This window comes from Tachypleus tridentatus, chromosome 13 (genome assembly GCF_004210375.1).
Source record: "Tachypleus tridentatus isolate NWPU-2018 chromosome 13, ASM421037v1, whole genome shotgun sequence".
Classification (NCBI taxonomy): domain Eukaryota; kingdom Metazoa; phylum Arthropoda; class Merostomata; order Xiphosura; family Limulidae; genus Tachypleus; species Tachypleus tridentatus.
In genome coordinates, this window is record NC_134837.1 from 257,403,472 (window position 1) to 257,427,630 (window position 24,159).

At 32.9% G+C, this 24,159-nt stretch overlaps 1 protein-coding gene across 2 annotated transcripts in view; it reads left to right on the forward strand.

Moving 5' to 3' along the window:
* The window catches only part of LOC143240595 (mitotic spindle assembly checkpoint protein MAD1-like), a 46,245-nt gene that overhangs the window by 21,617 nt on the left and 469 nt on the right, over nucleotides 1–24,159 (forward strand). For both annotated transcript variants that reach the window (XM_076483303.1, XM_076483302.1), the window contains 7 exons: nucleotides 872–1,051; nucleotides 4,261–4,347; nucleotides 11,919–12,063; nucleotides 12,486–12,614; nucleotides 12,897–13,007; nucleotides 14,773–14,965; nucleotides 18,205–18,395. In XM_076483303.1, the coding sequence (XP_076339418.1) occupies nucleotides 872–1,051; nucleotides 4,261–4,347; nucleotides 11,919–12,063; nucleotides 12,486–12,614; nucleotides 12,897–13,007; nucleotides 14,773–14,965; nucleotides 18,205–18,395 (1,036 nt within the window). The remainder of the gene's footprint in view (nucleotides 1–871; nucleotides 1,052–4,260; nucleotides 4,348–11,918; nucleotides 12,064–12,485; nucleotides 12,615–12,896; nucleotides 13,008–14,772; nucleotides 14,966–18,204; nucleotides 18,396–24,159) is intronic.

Here is a 24,159-nt window from a genome sequence, read left to right on the forward strand (position 1 = left end):
TAGGCAGTGCTTTTCCTTTAAAACCATGAACTACAAGTGAATCTATGAAATTTAGAAAGTTAACTTGTTGAATTTTGATTTGGTAAACGACATGTATTTGGTCCTTCAACAAATGAGTGACTCAATTAAAATAATTACAAATGTACTTCGACACTACAAAGCAAATACCACCATCTTGACAACAAGCAGGATACATGTGTGTACTTGTTTGCTTTGGATGTTCTTGTACATCCTGACTAATTCTCAAACATTTCTGTTAAATGATCTGCAAATGAAAAGCTTAATTTGTCTGTTTTCACAGTGTATATTTAAAGGAAACTGCTTATATGTTCTCTTGGTTTTAGAAGTGGGGATAAAAATATTTCAAATACTTATAATTGATATGTATATTACTCAAATTAAATTATCTTGTTTCCTCTTGGTAAAAAATTGCTATAGAAACATTTTTTACTTCTGCTTTTAAGTAGAGTTAAATATTCATATTTCATATATGAGCTTTTACAGATGTTGCTGTTTTATGTATTCATGTAGTATACAGTAGCTGAAAGTTAAGAAGAACCTTATTTCTATAAAAAGTCTATATACATCCTTATTTAGTTTGATAAAATGGGTTCTCAGAAATTATCTTTAATGAAAATATTATATTCCATATTATGAACTATTTATATTATACTTGCTGATTCAATGATTGTAAATGGAAGCTAGATATTTTTTAGGCTAATTTGTTTAGCTCTTGGAAACGTATCAAAACAGTAGTGCTGGTAGAATGTTTAATTGTGAAATTATTCATTTTAAATATGAAAAATTAATTTCATGGTGTGATACTGTATCAAACATTAAACCATGTCTTGTTCTGCTTGTTTTGTGACAGGGAATTAAAAACCAACAGCATTCTACTCCATGAAAAACTGGAAGATTTCCAGAAGCAACAGCAAGATTTTGAATCAATGAAAATACAACTTACCAGGATCCAGGAAGAAAATGTCAGTTTAACTTCCCAACTTCACCAGTGGAAGAGCTTGGAAAGTGACAAGGATTCCTGTGAAACCATGTAATTCTGATGTAGCTTCTGTTGTAAATATGGTTTGAAGCTTTTATTTAGCTGTGTAACTGTATTTCCAGGTAAAAGAGAGTTAACACTTTGATGCACCATTGTTTTAAACCTTTCTTTCCCTTAGTTTTAACCATAATTTTTTAAGCTAAAGCAAAACACATAAAAATTAAACAAAATACAAACATTTTAGAGTACAAGATACAACATGGGATTGTAAAATATATCCTAGGTTATGGAGGTGACTGAAGAAGTAGGACTCACATTGCAGTGGGGGTACACCGTCTATCAGTTTTAAAACAAGTCTATCAGTTTTAACAGAGAAATTTGGGATATAAATGTATCCTAGGTAGTTTTGGTCGACTGTCTCACATAAAGAAATTCATGAATAATAATAAATAATCAAAATAAATACAAATTAGAAGAGTGAGATGTGGGTGATCAAGCCAGCAATGTCCCACATCTATATCACCTTTCACTGCCTGCAGACAGTTGTGGGAAAGTGACTGCTTTCCCAAGTTAAAATAAGAAAAAGATAAAAATAAAAAATAAGTTATATATAAAGAGAAAGAGAAGTGAAAACTATAAACATTCCTTAAAAATGTTATTCTCAGTTGTAACAAGTTACATTACAAAATATTTAGTCAAAAGTTATATTGTCTTTTTCTTATTGCTTTCCACGGTATACTATAACTTAAATTTAAATCATTTTGATGGGATCTCATGTTTGCTTATACACTTTGTTATGATCAACATGATCATGTTTCTTATGGATAAATTGGTAGTCGTGTCGTTATCTTTAACAGTTATTAGTTTGAAGTATGAATAAAATGTTGAAAAATACTTTCTAAACAGTAGAAGTAATGTGAAACTAATTATCAGAGGAATAGTTTTATATCCCAAAAGACTAGTGAATAATTTAAATACATTTTTCTGTCTGTATATTTAATTAGAATTTAGTACTCATGTTCACTTGTGGTACTTGATAAACATGTCAGATCACAGGTAAAAAGAACATCTAAGTAGCATGAACATTTTCACATATTAAAATCTTTCTTCTTCATGAGTTAATTGTAATTCTAAGAACGTTTTAGTAAAAACAAAGAACATGTTAAACATATAATATCTGCCATACCCAGTGCCAGCATGGCCTTTCAATTAGTACCAGGGCTCAAGAAGTTGAATGAAATAAGATTGGTATAGTAAAGGTATAGGTGTTCTTATGTCATCAGTTACATGCACAACAACAGTAATGAAGATTTACTTTCTAAAATACTTTAGCTGTTGGGTTTTATGTCTTTTACTTTGTTTAATATACTGCTGGCCAAAACCTTAAGGCCAATGAACATAAAGAAAAAATGTGTATTTTGTATTGTTAGAATCAACCACTTATTTGAGCAGAGCTTCAAAAGATGAAACTAAGAAAAGGGAAAATAAAAATAAAAAACTTTTTTAGCATTTAATAGGGAAAATGTGAACTCTGTGAAATTAGCCTAAACACTAGCTGGTCAAAAGTTTAAGACCATACCAAACGGAAGTCCTAAACAGGGTAGGAAATGTTCAACAAGAGGTCTCAGTAGTGAGTTATACGGCCATCATTATGAATAACTTCAAGCACTTGCTTTGGCATGGTCAATATAAGTATTTGCAGAAGGCTGGCTGGAATGCTATTTCAAGTGGTGAAGATGGCTTCATGAAGATCATGCACTGTTTGGAATTGATGACCATTTCTGTTGACTTCCCTTGCCATCTATCCCCAAAAATTTTCAATTGAGTTCAGTTCGGGTGTACACGCTGGATGGTCCAAAAGAATCACATTATTTGCCATGAAAAAGTCCTTTGTCCTGCGGGCAGTGTGGATTGCAGCATTGTCCTGCTGAAAGATTAGGTCATTTCCACACAAACAAGGGCCTTCAGTCAAGAAGGATGCTTTCTCCAACATGCCAATGTAGCCAGCTGCTGTTTGATACCCCTGTATGACCTGAAGCTCCATTGTTCCATGGAAGGAGAAAGTACTCCAGATCATGATGGAACCTCCTACACTGTGTCATGTAGAAAATGTCTTCGGTGGGATATCCTTATCGTGCCAGCAATGTTGGAAGCCATCTGGACCATCCAGATTATAGTTTTTTCTCATTAGAGAACAAAACCTTCTTCCACTTTTCTATGTCCCATGTTTGGTGCTTCTCAGCAAAGTTTAACAGAGTCGTTTTATGGTGTGGTCTTTGAAAACGTTTATGGTTTTTAAAGCCTTTCTCTCGCAGATGTCGACTTATTGTTCTTGAGCTGCATTCTATGTCTGTAAGGGCTTTAATCTGGTTTGATGATCGGCTGGTGTCTTGCCAGACAACCTGTCAAATCCTTTTGCTCAACGCCAGCAAAATTTTCTTGGGCCAACCGCTTGAAATTTTCATTCTGTATCCCTCAGGGTTTTTTAAGAAATTTGCAACAGCAGTTTTATTATGCCCAATCTCACCAGCGATGGCACATTGAGAGAGACCTTGCTTTTCAAGCTAGACAATTCTGCCATGTTCAGACTCTTTCAACTTTTTAGCCTTTGCCATGTTATAACCCAATGTAACACAGGAGATGTCAGTGGGAGATGTTGACAATGCTAATGCTTGAACACAAATGACTAAATTTTGTTACTTGTTTACTGATTAACTGAAAATTTTCAGTATGGTCTTAAACTATTGACCAGCTAGTATTTAGGTTAATTTCATAGTGTTCACGTTTTCCCTATTAGATGCTAAAAAGGTTTTTATTTTTATTTTTCCTTTTCTTATTTTCATCTTTCGAAGCTCTGCTCAAATAAGTGGTTGAGTATAACAAGGCAAAATGCATATTTTTTCTTTATATTCATTGGCCTTAAGATTTTGTCCAGCAGTGTATTTGATGATAGTTAGGCTTAGCAATGCTGTATTAAATAAATCTGTTCAGTGAGCCATGGCAGTATTCAGTAAAATCATAAACTGTATACTTTCTAAAATACTTTAGTTATTGGGTTTTATGCCTTTTACTTTGTTTAATATTCGATGATAGTTAGGCTCAGCAATGCTATATTAAATAAATGTGTTAAGTGAGCCTTGGCGATATTCAGTAAAATCATAAACTGTTTGTTTTGGTGTACCAGTAATTAAAAAAATATTAACTTAAGTTGCAGATAGAAATTGAAAAATGTAAGGTACACAATTTTTCTTATTTAATAGATCCCCATCTCAAGTTTCAAGGCACATTTCACAACTACAGAAGAATGTGACTTTGTTGAAAAGTGAAGTAATCATGTTGAATGGAAAGTGAGTAGAGTGACCATTCTTAATTTCTCACATCTGCTTAACCCTCAGATTACATGTAACAGCTAATGATAACTGTAAGCATGATATGAAATTGGAAGGAGAGTAATGTAGAATTTGTTCACTCAAAAGTAAACAGAATTTCCCACAATTAATGTTGGAAATCAGTATGTGTCCAGATTTTCATTCTTAATCTATATTCCTTTTATATCTTCATATTTTTTTCATAAAAAGAAAGAACTGAAGGATGGAAAAAAGGCTTGGCCACAATTGGTGCCAAAATTAAAACTAATGGAATGATAGGTTATTTCTTGTTTTCCGGGAGTAAAATAAAAAAAAAAAAAAATCTCAACTTCCAAATATTAAAATCTAGTTTTTTTACAAAGTTTCTGACAATTTTGTTTTCCAGACACTGAAACTTCTAAAATGACTTGTATGTTTTACCATATCTGTATCTGAAGTGCATGTTACATACTTTTTCTTGGAAGCAAAACTAAAGTCTGTGACTGACTCAGGCATGGTATATCTGGTGTGACAGGTTGATGGAGTCTCCTAGTTGGCATGAAGATAAACAGCTTATCCCTTGTTGACTGTTGGATTTAATCAGTATTCATTAATAGTCTGACTGAACCAACTTAGAAGTTATGGGTCAGCCAACATGGATAAAATAGATTGAACTGTGAATTAGGTGAGGACTTCTGTGTGGACAAAACAACCTGGGTCTTGTATTCACGAAGTACTGGAAGTTATTTGTCAAGAATGATCTAGAGAAACATGCCACTCGTTTAAAAAATAATAACAGAAACATGTATTCGGAATGTTTGTAATACTCAGGCACTACAGGTTGGGGAGGACATAATTTTCCATATGTTTTTGTTTCGGTGTTGCTGGAAAGGTACATTGCATTGACTTTTTTGTATCAACAAAGTTGATCATCCCCTGATCGTACATTTGTTATATGGATAGAAATGCTAATAAACAAAGGCATCAATTGTACAGTTCCTAAGAAAACATTTGCTTTCACTCACAATGTCACCTCATTTAGTTTAGTTTGTCTAGAGACTGGTACAGGTCTCCAAGGTACTTAATATTTTCATATGACAAACTAACAGATTGGTTGAGTGAAATTATTCCTAAGAGGTTTGATAGAGATTTAAAAAATAAACTTCTTTTAATGAATACAGGTGAGTGCACAGGTAGTGGCATGTCTTGCATTAAAAATGTTGCATGTTAGCATAGGATATATATCATTCTTATATATGTGTATAATCTGCATTTTAAAATCAACAACAACCTGTATTAGTAACAACACAATGATGAAGCATAGGAGGAATTTCTCACTGTAAGTTGATTGTTGAATTCAAAAGTAACTTGTAAGAGTTAATATGAAATCCTTTACATCAAATCCTACAAATATTTACATTCCATCACTATTTGAAAGTCTATATAAAGCTTTCAGCTTCTCACAGTAGTGAGACATAAATGAAAGTGTGACAGGTACCACTGAGGCTTCCTCCATGTTGTCATAACTGAATGAAGTTGTCCATACCATGTGCTTTTCTTTTATATATATGTTTATATACAATAGGAAGAGTGTTGTGCCCCTCAAGCATCTACTGAAGGTTATTTCTTTGCGATGCACATTTGTATACAATTCACCTCAGATTGTAGGTGTGATTGTTTTTGTTGAGTTTTGAGTGACTGATGGATTTTTTTTTAACCTATTAGTCAGAAAGCCAGTTAATCTCTTGGCTTCAGCTGCTTTAAACATGTGAGGAGTTTTTGTGAACTGTACATTGTATATAGCACACTCTCATTCAACTGCTGGTGGTGGACCAAACTTTATCAGCAACCTGTGGGTTAACTTGTAGTAACTATAGGACATTTTATATTTCATGAATAATGTTTTGAATTACAAATTTTACATTTAACAGCAAAAAGCAGCAGTCCAGGTGGGTAAGTGTTAACAGTTTTGTTTCATATAGATATCTTTTATTTGTAAAAATAAGTACAATGTAAAAATTAGCAACTTTTCAGGGTAGATGAGAAAACATAGGTGAAGTAGATATTTAAAAGTTATTTTGGTAGTCAATATTATGGCACATTTTGTGTTTTGAGATATGTTTATAATTCAAACTTGGTGTGCTTATAATTGAATCAATTGTTTATGCACCGTTGTTTGACTGTGATAATTAACCTTTGGCTTCTTCTGAGGGGTCTGAGTGCAGATAAAAAGCAAAAAAATTAAATGAACCCAAAAGTTGAAAAGACTTAGTTTTAAGTAAGAAGTACAAATGGTATGTTATTTTCTGTTACAATATGTATTCATCCTAGAAGAAAGTGAAAGGGTAGTTGTTTTTTTTTTTTCATTTTATTTTACACTTAAAAAAATTACAAAAATTACAATTACACTTAAAAAAATGTTTAAAAAATAACAGATAAAATATAAAGATTTAAAAAAAAACGATATTTATTTAGAAGTGTCTCAAGATGATGCATGTTAAATGTGAGAGTTGTGAAATACAAAAAAGTATTTTCATTCTTAGCATGATAATTACTGAGCATGTTATCTAGTCAGAGCTTAATTCATTGAATTCACAGATAAATATGAGACATTGGAAATTCTGATTTTTGTTACAACATACTTGTAAAATTACTAAAAGCCTTCAAAATTTTGCAAAAATGCATTTATTAAATTTGGAATTATAATAACCATTGTTGTACATAGTTTCATTGAAACTGGATAGGTGCAAGGAACACTGCCCTTTGTATTGGGTTAAAACAGTTTTGGAACCTTACCACACCATTACAGTCTATGTAAGTATGTCTAGTCATGGTTCTTCTGACAACAAGTCATCTTGACAACAATAATCATGCAACATAGTTTTCATTGTGAAAAGCTTTATTATAAGGCAATCATGTCTAAAGCAAACTATTTCTCCATGGATCCTTTCTATAATCCACCCAGTTTATAAGAAGAGTAATGTCCCAGTGTCTGTTTAGACAGATCTCACAGAAATCTCTAGGCCTACCTTCTGGTAGCTAGACCAGTATTTCTTCTTACAGAAAAGCATAAATACTTCGTTCTTCAGTTGCTTGAGGCATGCAATGGATGAATGGAAAGTGTAACTGGACGTTTTATCTTCGTGAATCCATATTCTCCTGGACTTATTTCCAGAAAGAGTTCTTTCTTGATCATGTTTCATACTGTTGCTCGGGGCACGTGGAATGCCACCCACTCTTGTATTTGTGAATTATCTACTCTTGCAAGATGCCACACTTTTCTAACTATGATTTTGGTGTAACTTGTTACATGTATATTTCTATATGGTTGTGGTGCCACAAGTTAACCCTGTATAAGATGGCACAAGTAGTGATACATAACAGAAATGTAGTGTTAATATTTTGTTACTTCATTTTCTTCAAAAATATGAAACTATACTGCAGCTTCTGTTCTACATTGTTTAAGCAGTTTTTAAAATGAAATGAAATGAAAAACGATCAGTGAACAAATTTTGGTCTCATTGGTAAATGTCTGTAACTAATCTACAGTTCATGAATATTTTTGCTGTAACCATTTCATTGGCTGGCACACAGGAATTCTATGTATGACACATTACCTTATGAGGTTTAATACAAATGCTACTGTAATATAACATGTTGATATCAAATATGAAGAGACATTAATTTTTAATAAAACATAATTATAATGAAAAATATAGCCTACTTTTAATCAGTGATGACGAGAAACCCACTTGTTGAGAAATTTATATGCAAAAACGGCTCGTTTGGGCTGAGAAAACACTTTACATAGAAGAGCGAACAACGTTTCGACCTTCTTCGGTCATCGTCAGGTTCACAAAGAAAGAGGTAACTGACCGGAAGCTGACCACATGTTTGAAAGGGGTTGTGTAACTGTGTGTCTAAAATGTAGAGGGCGGTATTAGATGTTTGAATATATAATTTTATTTATTATATTAATATAGGTATAAAGGCGTTCCTTTATATTGGTTTATTTTGGGTTTAAGTTGTTGTATAAGTAAGGCTTCTTTAATTTTACGTTTGTTTATGTTTGTTTCTTTATTTAGTATTTGAGTGTTTTCTATGGTTATGTTGTGTTTATTTGACTTGCAGTGTTCGAAAACGTGTGAAGGTGACTTTTTATGTTCTTTGAATCTGGTTTCCATTTTTCTACTTGTTTCTCAATATAGAAGTCGTGGCAGTTATCACATTGTATTTTATAAATAATGTTGGTGTGGTGTTTGTCAGTGTAGTTTTACATAGTATAGACCTCAGTTTTGTGCTGGGTTTTGAATAAATTTGGTATTAATTGGAATGTCATATTTTGTTACTAATTTTGCCAAATGTTGGTTATTTGTTTGCTGATGTCGGAATATATGGTATACAGCAGTATATGGTTTCGTGGTTTTGATCTGTGAGCTGTATTTACTTTAGTTGGTTGATTTTGCTTTCTGTCTAGGTGTGTGCGATAATGTTTTCTACGGTTTGTGGAGGAAACTTATTGATGTTGGTGAAGTATTGTTTTATTTTGTCTAATTCATTGTTAATTTTATCTGGTGAGCATAGTTTTATGGCTGTGTTTATTTGGTTTCTTAGTATGTTGAGTTTTGTTTTGTTTCATGTGCTGAGTCCCAAGGAATGTATAGTCCAGTATGGGTGATTTTTCGGTGGATTTCTGTTTGAAATTGTGTATCAGTTCTTGTAATTTTGAGGTTAAGAAATGATATTTGATTGTTTTCTTCCTGTTCACATGTGAAGTTGATGTTGGGATGTATAGAGTTAATGTGATTGAAAAATTAAGTATGTGTTCTGTAGATTTGAATCCCACAACCGTGTCATCTACATATCTATACCAGTATAGTGGTGGATGTAATGCTGTGTTAATTGCTTGTGTTTCAACTTGTGTCATAAAAAATATTGGCTAGAACTGGTGATACTGGGTTGCCCATGCTTAGGCCGTTTGTTTGTATATAGTTTTGGTTGTTGAACATGAAGTTTGTCTTTATCGTGGTGAATTCTATGAGGGTTGCTAATTGGTTACTGGGAATTTCTATAGTTGGGTTAGGGTCTCGGATATAGAGTTCTAAGGCTATCTTGCAGGCTTCAGTGGTTGGAACTTCTGTAAAGAGGGATATAACATCGAAACTGGCCATTAAGGCTTTATGATTAAGTTGATTTAGATTAGACTTGAAATTAAAAGAGTCTTTGATAAATGAGCTGGCTGATGTTACATATTTGGAGAATGCCCATGCTATGTATTTACCAAGGTTGTAATTAAACGATTCATATGTGGACATTATTGGTCGTAATGGACAATCTGGTTTATGAGGTTTGGGGATGCCGTGATATATTTGCGGTGTGCGTGAGTCGGTTTTAACGTAGGTAGGAATAAAGTGTTTGTGAAATTGTGTTGGCTTTTTTCATTTGTAGTAGTAATTTGTTCAGTTAAGGCCTCTCGTGTGTCTTTGTTGGATTTGTGTGTATTGGTTTAAATTTGTTCGTGTCTGATAGGATGTTATTCATTTTTTGGATGTATTCATTCGTGTTCATTATGACTATAGCGTTACCTTTATCTGCTTTTAGAATTTTTATGTGTTTTGTCTTGTTTTAGGTTTTTATGCAATTAATGTCTCTTTTGTAAGGTTGTTTTTCAGTTTTCTGTTTTGTGAAATTATGTTGATGGTTTTGTGAGAAAATTCTTTGAAAAAATCGTTTAAGATGTTGTTTTAGGTGTTTCTGGAAAATATAAATTTGTAATTTTACCTGGGAAGGTTGGCTGTTGGATGTCAATAAAATTATCTAAGTTGTCTTCTTTCTGTTGGTTGTTTTGGTTGTTTCCTTGTTTTTGTTCTCTGTAGAAAGTATCACAAGTCTCCTGGCTAGGTCTTCTAAACATGTTTTGATTTCTATGGTTGGAATGTACCTAGGTGCTATAGCTAAGTTGAGTCCTTTGTTAAGTAGATGTATCTCGTCTGTGTTTAATTGACGGTCGGATCTGTTAATTATGAGGTTAGTCAACGGTTTGTCGCTTTGGTGTCTTTTCTGTTGTTTGCATCTTAGTTTTTCTAGTTTTTGTTGTGGCAAATCTTTTGTCTCTGTCGTTTTAGTATTGATTTGGTTTATGTTTCGTTGTATAAGTCCGTTAATCTCTGGTTTAATGCAGCATGCCAGTTGATGGTCTAGATTCATTTTTTTGTTTTGTAAGTCATGTAGTTCTTTGTATTTTGTGTTCAACATGGCTTTCAGTAGTTTTTTCTGTAAATTTTGATAATGTTTGTGTATATATTAAAATTTTTGAAAGTTTTACCTTTACAAAATTAGGGGTTAGTTGTTCTTTCTACATTGTTGAATAAAATAAATGTCATTTCTTCTATTAATAATTCGTTGGTTTAAGTTCCTTAGTTTCTTAACGATCGTGTGAGCGTGTACTGTTAATAGTGGTGTAAACGGTATGCTAGTTCAGACATAATGGTAACAGGTAAGTACAAATACACTGAGAAAAACACAAAACTTACACTTCTCAGACAGTCGCCGTGATGAAATAATAATCAGTGATGACGAGAAACCCACTTGTTGAGAAATTTATATGCAAAAACGGCTCGTTTGGGCTGAGAAAACACTTTACATAGAAGAGCGAACAAAGTTTCCTCCACAAACCGTAGAAAACATTATACGCACACACCTAGACAGAAAGCAAAATCAACCAACTAAAGTAAATACAGCTCACGAATCAAAAAAACCACAAAACCATATACTGCTGTATACCATATATTCCGACATCAGCAAACAAATAACCAACATTTGGCAAAAATTAGTAACAAAATATGACATTCCAATTAATACCAAATTTATTCAAAACCCGCACAAATCTGAGGTCTATATGATGTAAAACTACACTGACAAACACCACACCAACATTATTTATAAATTACAATGTGATAACTGCCAATGACTTCTATATTGGAGAAACAAGTAGAAAAATGGAAACCAGATTCAAAGAACATAAAAAAGTCACCTTCACACGTTTTAACACTGCAAGTCAAATAAACACAACATAACCATAGAAAACACTCAAATACTAAATAAAGAAACAAACATAAACAAACGTAAAATTAAAGAAGCCTTACTTATACAACAACTTAAACCCAAAATAAACCAATATATAAAGGAATGCCTTTATACCTATATTAATATAATAAATAAAATTATATATTCAAACATCTAATACCGCCCTCTACATTTCGACACACAGTTACACAACCCCTTTCAAACATGTGGTCAGCTTCCGGTCAGTTACCTCTTTCTTTGTGAACCTGACGATGACCGAAGAAGGTCGAAACGTTGTTCGCTCTTCTATGTAAAGTGTTTTCTCAGCCCAAACGAGCCGTTTTTGCATATAAATAGCCTACTTTTATTATTATTTTTCTCATTAATACAATATTTGACAATGCTATAGTACAGTGAAGTAATTATAAATATTTGTTTTACTACTACGAAAGTTTAATGTTTTAACTTTGAAGAACCGTTTAAAACACCACATGTACTTTTAACAGGAGACAGGAGCTTGAAAACAATAAGCTACAGTTAAATGAGAAGATTACCAAACTTACAAATGATCTTGAAAACACAAACACAAAATTGCAGCTTCAAGATCACCTGATCAAGAGGTTACAAAAGAAACTGTTGCTTGTGTCCAAGGTATTGTAATTGTACTGTGGTTTCTGTATCACTATAAATCTTTTATTTTGAATATTTTTGATTACGTGTTGTATTATAAGCATTTGTGTATGCATGTGTTTGTGTATAAATTAAGTTTAATTTTATGTGGAAAAATTATTAGACTTAGGCTTTTCCAATTATTAATACCTATTAGTTTGAAAATCAGTGCTGAGTCATATAATGGTGTTTTAAAATTATAATGTTGAGCCTTTTAGATGAAAAGACATTTTATAATGTTAGATTATAACATTTGTAATTAAACTCTTCATGTTGACTCTGAAATTGTACATATGTGAGAGTTTTTATACCACTAAAAATTATGTTTTATGATTGGTTTTATATTATTTGTTGAATGTTTATAATTTCCATTCCAAATTGGTGATCTGTTTTTGTACACACAGGAAAGAGACAGTTATAAACGAGTTATTGATTCCTATGAGAGTGAAGTAACAGTTGCAGTAGGACCACAAATGGAAAGAATTCTGTGGTTAGAATCAGTTCTTGCAGAATATAGAGTCAAATTAGACCAGGTTTGTTGTCTATCAGATTGATTAACCCTACTTGTTAGAAAGATAAATATATCAGTTTAAGTTCTAATTCGCAGTTTGATGAAACTGATAAATTAAAAGCATCTACTTGTACTCTGTAGAAACTTGTGTAGTTCTGATCTGTTTGAAAAATACGAGTTTCGGGTTTCAGTTTTATACAAAAGGTTTGAAATATTCAGTTGATAAATGAGTTATAATAAGAATAAGTGTTTTGTGTGTAAATCAGTATTTTTAAATATCATAATTTAAACTTGTACATTTTAGACAGAAGCTGAATTGAACCAGGCAAGGGAGCAATTATTAGGCAACCTGCAGCCAGTCAAGAAATCTGAAGCCAGTACTCAGACTGAAGGAGCAGCTCTTTCAGTGCAACAGGTAACACAGTAATTAGACTTTCCAACACAACTTTAAGTAAGAAATGGAACTTTGTGTTCTCAAGGCGGCTGGTGTGGGTGTTAAAACTTTAATTAAAATGAAGTACAAAGCAACAATGTTTGACCTTCTTAGGTCATCTTCAGGTGAACAAAGAGAGTTCATCATGAAATGGAACTTTTTAAGTGTAAACATTTTCCCCGGTATCACAGTAACTGGCTATACAATTGAATGTTCCCAGTTCTAGGATCTTTCCGTCCCATACAACCACAGCTAACAAAATAAATGAACTTTCCACTAAAATTGTAGGTAATAGAGTTATAAATTTAATATTATAATACTTGAATGATTTAAAACAGTCTTAAAGTATCTTAATTAAAAATGTTTCACACCAAAGTCTTGACCTGGCATGATCAGGTTAACCAGGTTAAGGCACTCAACTCATAATCTGAGGGTTACTGGTTTGAATCCCTGTCACCTCAAACATGCTTGCTCTTTCAGCAGTGGGGACATTATAATGTTACAGTCAGTCCCACTATTTTTTTGGTAAAAGAGTAGCCCCAAAGTTGGTGGTGGGCAATGATGACTACCTGCCTTCCCCCTAGTCTTACACTGCTAAATTAGGGACAGCTATTGCAGATAGCCCTTGTGTAACTTTGCACAAAATTCAAAAAAAAAAAAAACCAATGTCCTGGAACTTCATCAATAATCTGAGTACAACAATTGCATTTCCAAATCCAAGATGTTTTCGAAATTGCCTTTTTTATATTAGTAATTCATATTACAATAAGATCTAATGAAATGAGGTGATAAACAAGTTTTTGTCTACATGTGTTTATATGTATATGTAATTTACATTATCAAAACATTAACAAACATCTTGTTTTTGTATTAATAGCTCATTTCATTGATATTATAGGAATGTAAAATATCTTAAAATGTGTAGGTTACGATGAATTGTGTATTGGTGAAACAGATTATTTGAGATTACTGATGAAGTTACATGAATTCCATTCAGACATACTGAATAAAAGTCCGATATATGGTAGTAAACACTTTAATGAATATATCTTGAGAAAATTTAAAATTCTAAAAGAACTGTGTTTTCATGGGAACATAATTTTAAGCATAAAAGATTATATTACAAAAAAATATTATATACATTTTTCTTGTCACCACTTCAAATAAAGAGTAGAAAGTGGACAAGAGTAATTGATTGTAAAGTCAGTAGGAATTGTGAAACCATGGAAACAGTTACTAAGAGTTACAGAAAAGAAAAAGTATGAAATAATAGGGTAAATAAATTGTATTTCTGTAATAATAATAATAATAAAAAGAAACATAATTAGAGATTTTAATTTTAAAAATATATTGACTAATTTGATTCATTTTTAAACATTTGTAGCATACTTAATTTATACATGAACTGTATTATATGTTTGTACACTTAGAAAGTATGTGTATTTCAATAACAGTATTTGTGTTTATTTGAAAAGCAGTATTTGTGTGTCTTTTATTATACATTCCCAGTAAAACTTATTTCATGAAGACCTTTGAACTCACAAAACCAGTAGAAGAAATTAATAAAATAAGTAGAAAAAGTTTTATATTCAGTGTTTTCTTTTGTGTGTGTGTGTGTGTGTGTGTGTGTGCGCGTGCAAATATATATAGATATGTTGGTATGTATATACATATATTAATCTAAGTACTTTCTGTGATTATTCTTTGGAATAAATAAATAAATGAGTGTGTTTTTTACTTGGTTTAGGATCATTCCCAAATGAAGATTGTTCATTTCAAAAACAATCCTTTAGACCTAGCCATCCAAACAAGAATCGACGACTTGCGTCAAGAGAACATGACACTGAAAGCTAAGCTTGAACAGTTGACTCAAGATAAACCAAGTACCAGTGGCTCTCTTCCTTGCCAGGAGAAACATGACCCAAGCAGTGATGCAGAAGGTAGCTAATAACTTACCTATGTAGATTATTGTAGACACTTGGAACATCGTTAGCACTATGTACTGAACATAAAATGGAACTTATTTTAAGATGTTGTATTGTAAATTCAAGTGTAAATCTTGTAGAGATTATTATGTTATAACAAACTTTTGTACATACATAAGGTAATTTTATAAGTATACTATTTGAAAAGTTAGTTTTGTCTAATCACTTAAATTGGGATGACATAAAGGAGTGTCAGTTGATATTTACTGATAACTGATGTTACTATGATTGTCATAGTACATAAAGGAGTGTCAGTTAATATTTACTGATAACTGATGTTACTATGATTGTCATAGTACATAAAGGAGTGTCAGTTGATATTTGCTGATAACTGATGTTACTATGATTGTCATAGTACATAAAGGAGTGTCAGTTGATATTTACTGATAACTGATGTTACTATGATTGTTATAGTACAGGAGTGTCAGTTGATATTTACTGATAACTATGATTGTCATAGTTCCACCATTGAATAGAACTTGAATGTTTCAAGAGATATGGTTTTCACCACCTAGTTCCACTCATCATTTTTGTATGATTTATTGCAATTTAAGATAAAACCCAACACAGGAAATTGGATTTCCTATATGTAATTTACATATATTACATAAAATGTTGTTATTTTATTACAACGGATAAAATGTTTATTTTGGGTTTAAGTTGTTGTATAAGTAAGGCTTCTTTAATTTTGCATTTGTTTATGTTTGTTTCTTTATTCAATATTTGAGTGTTTTCTATGGTTATGTTGTGTTTATTTGACTTGCAGTGTTCAAAAACGTCTGAAGGTGACTTTTTATGTTCTTTGAATCTGGTTTCCATTTTTCTACTTGTTTCTCCAATATAGAAGTCGTGGCAGTTATCACATTGTATTTTATAAATAATGTTGGTGTGGTGTTTGTCAGTGTAGTTTTTGCATAGTATAGACCTCAGTTTTGTGCCTGGTTTTTGAATAAATTTGGTATTAACTGGAATGTCATATTTTGTTACTAGTTTTTGCCAAATGTCGGTTGTTTGTTTGCTGATGTCGGGAATATACGGTATGCAGCAGTATATGGTTTCGTGATTTTTTGATTCGAGAGATATATATACTTTTCTTGGTTGATTTTGCTTTCTCTCTAGGTGTGTGCGTATAATGTTTTCTACGGTTTGTGGAGGAAACTTATTGATTTTCTCAACCCAAACGAGCTGTTTTTGCATATATATTTCTCTACAAGTGGGTTTTCTCAATGTCACTGATTAGTATTCAAATTTGTTTGGTTATAGAGCTATTGAATAGAAAATCAGATTGCTCCTACCACACCCACCTGTTTTTTATAATTTGCTAATAGTTCACTATTTTGTTTAATAATGTATTACCTATTACCAATAGAAACTCAATGTTTTCATCCATCAAATGATATGTTCTATAACATTTTGTTCTGAACTGTTATATGCCAGTTTCACTCAGAGTACAAACATAGTTCCCATAAGAAAGTTAACGGATGAATTTTTAACTGCTCTTGTTGCATAGTTTGAAAGCCAAAATTTTTTTGAGAGGTAAGGGAATTTGTCTACTTTTAGTGTGTTATTAGTTTATTTAGTTTAGTGCATTATTTAATTTAATAAAAATTTTTAATTGTAATACTATGAGTAGTATAAAAAATTAGGGTTAAGTCTCTTCCACAACCAAAAGCGAGAAAAAAGTTTGAATATGTATTGAATTTCTTGTTTTCCCTGTTTATTCTTTATGTATAATTATAAAAGCAAAAAAAAAGGATATTTTTAGGCTAGTTATCATTAGGTAAAGTAAAATAAAAATAATAATATAATAAAAATGTTTCACATGAGCTGTCTGTACTAGTTGTTGTTGCTCTTGGTTAATGTAACTTGGTAACATAATGTGAGTTGAACATGCCCCAAGCGATTTACAGCTTATAATGGGGCAGCTAGTTGTTAGCTAAATTTAAAGGGTAAAAAAACAATATAATTTAATTACAAATAGATGTATACTGTTATGAACTCTCACCATCAACTATGTTGCACCAGAAAGAGATGCTCACAACAGTACACAGAGAAATAAACAATTCCTGGAAAACCAGATGGTCCCCATGATGTCACTAAACACCCTTTATTTATATCACTTGTTCAATCACACCATTACTCCCAGTTTATCCCTAAAGAAGAGAGGTTCACCTTCAGAAAGAGCTCAGGTTGTAGGGTTTCTATTTCATCTTTATCAAGACTTCTTGGACCTATGTGTTTTTAGAACATCATGTTATGAACTTAGAACTAGTTAGGATAAATGAATGTGTTTTCATATTACAATATGAAATCATTCTAGAAAAAAAAAGGTGTAATTTAGATTTTTTTCTATTGCTGTTATGAGGTCGGTCACATTGACCAATCCCATTTTGAGTTAGATTAAAAAAAGTAACATATAAACTATCATGTTTTACTTAAAAAAATGTTTGAAATGTATTTAGGAGGTCACAAAAGAAGTCTGAGATTTTTGGAATGAGAAAAAGTATTTTTAATTTTAACATGAAAATTACTCTGTGCACTGGCTAATTAAACCAAATACTCAATGTATCTGTGAGCAAATTTATAACTTATTTTATTTAAAAATAGTTCACTAAAAAAATATTATTTTTGTGTGCTAAAGACTTGTAATATTAACTGAAATGCTGCCAAATTTTATAAAGATATGCACAATATATTGAACGTTAACAATATATTGAACGTTAGAAGTATTGAATCTAGAAATATTTTATACAAGTACAAGGAGGTCATGCGGTCACTCATATTGATCAAAACCATATTATATTGAACGTTAGAAGTATTGAATCTAGAAATATTTTATACAAGTACAAGGAGGTCATGCGGTCACTCATATTGATCAAAACCATATTATATTGAACATTAGAAGTATTGAATCTAGAAATATTTTATACAAGTACAAGGAGGTCATGCGGTCACTCATATTGATCAAAACCATATTCAGAGAGTTAATTAAATTCTGGAAAAAGTGTGTTTATCCTTACCTTGAAAATTATATATGTATTTGTTTGTTGTGAAGAAGCTACTGCAATCTATTAAAGACTAATCTTCAAGTACCGTTGTCATAGTGGAAACAGATGTTTGAATCATATAACCTTGTATATACATACATCTGAATGACTTTCATAATTTGGTGACATAAGGTTTTAATTTTGCAGGTCTAAAGGAACAGCTTACTGCTGCAGAGTTAAAAAATAAGAGGTTGGTAAATGCCTTTCGAAGGACCAGCCAGGAGTTTCGTGAGGTGTGCTATTTGTTGACAGGTTTCAAGATAGATGTCTCTAGTCAGAATAAGTACAAGATGTCTCATATGTACTCTGAATCAGAAAATGATTACTTGCTATTTGAGGTAAGATTACTTATTTAGACATTATAAACTGTTTTGTATACTAATGTACATTGGTAGTTTACATTTGTAAGTGTCAAGTTATAGCACCTTTACTGATGTGGCTAATTAAGTTACATCTGTAGGTGTCAAGTTGTAGCACCTTTATTAATGTGGCTATCCAGCTTACATTTATAGGTGTCAGTTGTAGCACCTTTCCTGATATGGCTAGTTAATTTATATTTACTGGTAAAACAGAGCACCTTTACTAGTGTAATTAGCTGACTTAACTTTTACAGGTGTTAACTTATAGCATCTTTACAAATGTGGCTAGTTAATTTATATCTATAGATATCGAGTCATTACACTTCATTGTGACCATGAAATCTCATAGAGGATATATCAGATTGGAAAAGACATTAAATATAGTTGAGCAGGAGATGTACTGTTAGAAAATTATTAACAGATTGCTGTTATGTGTAAAACTGTAGGAAATTCATTTCATTATTTTGGTGCCTTGGTGACTGATTAAAACAAGAGAAGGTTTGATGCACTATTGATAAATATGACTACTTACTTAGGAAAGTACAGAAAGTTAATTGAATATTCAAGCTACTTAGTTAGGTGGAGGGGACAGAAGCTAAGTAATTATCGCTGATTCCACTGGTTTACAAAAAAATATTTTTTGTCTGAGGCAAGAATGTGAATAGGTATTTTTTACTAATTTGGGTGTGCTGAATTCAAATTTATAAACAGTTTTGCTCTATCGCCTCTAGTTTTCTGGCTTTTAAATAGTCTCATTTTAGTATATACCGAGTATATACGTGCTTATTTCAACAGCTGCAGCAGCTTATTACAGATAAAACAGGATAGATAAAGAACATTAACGGAATAAATATACTTGGATGACACAATGTACACAATTCATAGTACTGCAGACAGTTAGAAGTGTGTTTTCTTAGGTGATCTGGTGTATTTTGCCTCCGGGATGTCACACAAGAGCATCCAGCAGAAGTCTCCCATCATGCTGGGGTTCCACTTGCCTTGGTAGTTGCTCTCCATCTTCGTAATGTCTTGGTGGAATCTTTCTCCGTGCTCATCACTCACTGCTCCAAGGTTTGGAGGGAAGAAGTTGAGGTGGGAATGGAGAAAATGAATTTTGAGTGACATTCGGGATCCCATATCCTCATAAGTCTTTAGCAACTTCTCAATACAGGCTTGGTAATTTGGTATGCATGTGTTACCAAGGAAGCCACTACAGACTGACTTAAATGCTTCCCATGCTCTCAGTTCCTTTAAGGTAAGAAGCTCCTCAAAATCAGTATCCTTCAGCACTTCTCGGATTTGAGGTCCGACAAAGATGCCCTCTTTGAGCTTAGCAGCACTGAGACCTGGGAACACAGTAGACAAGTGTTGGAAGGCAGCACCATTTTTGTCCATGCCTTCACGAAATTCTTCATCAAACCAAGCTTGATGTGAAGAGGAGGAAGAAGCACCTTCTTCATGTCAACCAGAGGATTCTCCTTGACGCTGTGTTAGCCAGGAACCAAAGTGCTTCTAGACCCCAGTCTTTCTGCTTGTAATGCTGGGATACAGCTCGACTATCCCAGAGACAGAGAAAGCAACAGTACTTTGTGAAGCCCGCTTGCATACCCATAAGAAGAACAATGACCTTGAGGTCCCCACACAGACTCCACTGGTACTTAACAGTTTCTAAAAGAAGCTCCATATTGTCATAGGACTCCTTTAGATGGACAGAGTGTGCAGTGGGTATGCTGGGATATTTATTCCCGTTGTGCAGAAGCACAGCCTTGAGACTTCCCTTGGAAGAGTCTATGATAAGACGCCAGTCTGAAGGATTATGTGACAAACCAAGGAAAGTGAACAAGCCAGGTACATTTGTGCAGAAGCACAGCCTTGAGACTTCGCTTGGAAGAGTCTATGAAAAGACGCCAGTCTGAAGGATTATGTGGCAAACCAAGGAAAGTGAACAAGCCAGGTACATTTGTGCAGAAGCACAGCCTTGAGACTTCGCTTGGAAGAGTCTATGAAAAGACGCCAGTCTGAAGGATTATGTGGCAAACCAAGGAAAGTGAACAAGCCAGGTACATTTGTGCAGAAGCACAGCCTTGAGACTTCGCTTGGAAGAGTCTATGAAAAGATGCCAGTCTGAAGGATTATGTGGCAAACCAAGGAAAGTGAACAAGCCAGGTACATTTGTGCAGTAGCACAACTTGTTTTCCATGTCGAAAAATGAAGCAAGGTCTTTGTTCCGATTCCTGAAACTGGTGATCCTTACATCTTCCTGGACTAGGTTCCACTGTTTAAGCCGGAAGCCAAGAGCTCTGACTGCTGTTTTGACAGATACAAATCACGAGCAAGGTCATTCAGGTCTTCTTGCGTGATCCAGTGTGGCTCGTTGCCACTTGTTCCTGAATAAGAAGAGTCAATATCTTCAGAAGAGATTGACTTGGCAGAATCTTCCCTTGGAGGCATTTCTTCATCTGATGAGGAAAGAAGATCCTTATTTACTGGAGGTGTTGGGAAGATCATCTGAATGGGGAACAGGTCTCATAGCAGATGGAAGGTTGGGATATTTGATCTTTTTTCTAGAAGATGCATTAAAACCAGTTATATTTGTTAGACAAAAATAACAATCATCTGCATGGCTTCATGGCTCTCTCCAAACCATCGGGACTGCAAAGTTGAAAGCCGTTTTCTTGCCATTAAACCAAGCAGTTAGTCCATTGTAGCAGGGTTTACAACAGATGTGTGGAGCCCAAGATTTGTCCTGATCACCAATTTTACAGTCAAAATAATGAAAGTAGGCAGTTCTGAGGAGGGAAGTGATGGTTCGATGCTGTGCAACTGTCGTGAAGTCCCCACACACGTAGGAGAAAGAATTGGCCTTGTTGAGGCATCCTCTGTGTTTTGACAAGCTTGAAGCCATTGGAGAATCTGAAAAAAACAAAGTAAAATTAAATCATATGTAAGGCAATAATAATTATGTGCGTCGTTGGAAATTGTAATACAAATATATACCCAAAAGATTGTGTAACACAATTGTCGAGGGACACCAACCTCCTCCTGACTGCCAGTGCACTACTGGTTGTTGATTGAGACGTGTTGGCTACGCTTAACTGCCAAAATCCGCCTTGATATATAGCTATATATATATATATAATGTAATGCTATCACTTACATTTATTGTATAATAACTAAAAAAGAAGACATAAGTCACACAATATTAGAAATTAACCCTGAATGCATCTACGCCTTTATGTACAGTATGTGTACAAAATGTACAGTATGCATATCTAAGAAACTAGAGGTGATGAGTAAAAACGGATTTCAAATCTGAATTTAGCAAATTAGGTTAAAACAGCTATTTTTGTGCTTGTCTCAATTTCTTTGTAAACCAGTGTTCTTAACCATCTTACACTAATGTTACACTTTACATAGTGAAAATAATATAAACCCTCTAACCTTCTTCAGAAGCAAAGTGCTGAATAACAGGACTTTATTGTTTTATAATAAGAATTCATGAACTTGCTGTTTTTCTGATTTAATGAATAGAAATTAATGTATGTTTAAATTAATTTGTGTTTAAAAGTTAAATTGCTTAAGAAATTATACTCAGCTTTTCAGACTGAAAGCCATTTATTTGTGTAAGTATCTAAAAATACTAGAGAAATATTATACTATTCATAATTTACACAATTTTTAAACACCCATGGAAATGCTTCCATAGCTTCCATAACATGTAACTTTAAATGAATTAACTGACATGTGGTGAGTTAAGTGTACACAAAATACAGTCTTGGTATGTGTATGTGAACTCATGATCTGCACATGCATGTAATTTATTTGTGTTTAAACATGTATTAATCAAAGTAATACTTATAGATATTGGTAGACAGTGCTCATGAGTTGGTATAGAATATTATGTAAGTGTTGAAATGCTTTTGGGAAATTTGGAAAAACAAAACAGGAATAATTTGATGTTTGTGTGTCACTGAAAAAATGATTTGTTTCACTCTGTCTTGAAGTACAGTAAGTTTGGAGTAGTTAAACTTGACCATAAAAACTAACTAGACTTATAATATGGAAAAATTGAGAACTCATGTTAGATAGTAAATCCTTGCATCACGTTAGGTAGTAAATCCTTGCATCACGTTAGGTAGTAAATCCTTGTATCACGTTAGGTAGTAAATCTTTGTATCACGTTAGATAGTAAATCTTTGTATCCCGTTAGATAGTAAATCCTTGCATCCCCGTTAGATAGTAAATCTTGGTAGTAAATCCTTGTATCACCTTAGACAGTAAATCCTTGTATCACCTTAGACAGTAAATCCTTGTATCACCTTAGACAGTAAACTTAGATAGTAAATCTTTGTATCCCCTAGATAGTAAATCTTTGTATCCCGTAGATAGTAAATCTTTGTATCCCTTAGACAGTAAATCCTTGTATCACCTTAGACAGTAAATCCTTGTATCACCTTAGACAGTAAATCCTTGTATCATGCTAGATAGTAAATCTTTGTACCGCTAGATAGTAAATCTTTGTATCCCGCTAGATAGTAAATCTTTGTATCCCGTTAGATAGTAAATCCTTGTATCACGCTAGATAGTAAATCCTTGTATCCGCTAGATAGTAAATCCTTGTATCATGCTAGATAGTAAATCCTTGTATCAATGCTAGATAGTAAATCCTTGTATCAATGCTAGATAGTAAATCCTTGTATCATGCTAGATAGTAAATCCTTGCATCACGTTAGGTAGTAAATCCTTGTATCACGTTAGGTAGTAAATCTTTGTATCACGTTAGATAGTAAATCTTGTATCATGTTAGATAGTAAATCTTTGTATCAATGCTAGATAGTAGAATCAATGCTAGATAGTAAATCTTTGTATCACGCTAGACAGTAAATCCTTGTATCACGCTAGACAGTAAATCCTTGTATGACATTAGACAGTAAATCCTTGTCTGACATTAGACAGTACATCCTTGTCTGACATTAGACAGTAAATCCTTGTCTGACATTAGACATAAACTCGTGATCACATTAGACAGTAAATCCTCGTATCACATTAGACAGTAAATCCTCGTATCACATTAGATAGTAAATCTTTGTATCATTTTTGCTCTCATCATCTGAACTAGATTAATAACAGATTTTCACATAGTGGTTTAGTTTTTTGATGCACTTTCATTCCAAAAGAAGTATTGAAGTTTTTCAGCTCTCTTGCATGACATAAATTGAACTTAAAATTAATAGAGATTTTTGCAAACTTAAAATGAGAACTAGTTTTTAATGTAAACATAATAAAAGTTGAAACATTACATGTAGAACTGGTATAGAGTATTAGTCACCTGGTTTCTTGTACTCGGTGTTCACGTGAGATCTTAGATTCCGATAATAAGTAGAATAGCACGTGTTCATCTAGCTATCACCAACCTGACACAACAATGTTATTACTTCATTCAAGTAACATGAGATCTTAGATCCCAGTGCATGTTTCTTTTGGTCAGTTGTGATTTGACAGAACTTTATTATAAAATGTGTACATTATGTGTTAGTGTAATACATAGATACCCAAAATGTTCCTTATTAGTTGTTTAATATAAAATGTGATAAAACAGAATAATGTAGTTAAATAAATACTGAATGAAATATAGAAAATTCTTTGGAATAATTTTATTGTAAATTTGTAAAAGGCAGTCTTCTGTGGTTGTATAAAATCACAGATATGTAATAAGTTAATCAGTACAGTTTTCCGAAAGTAA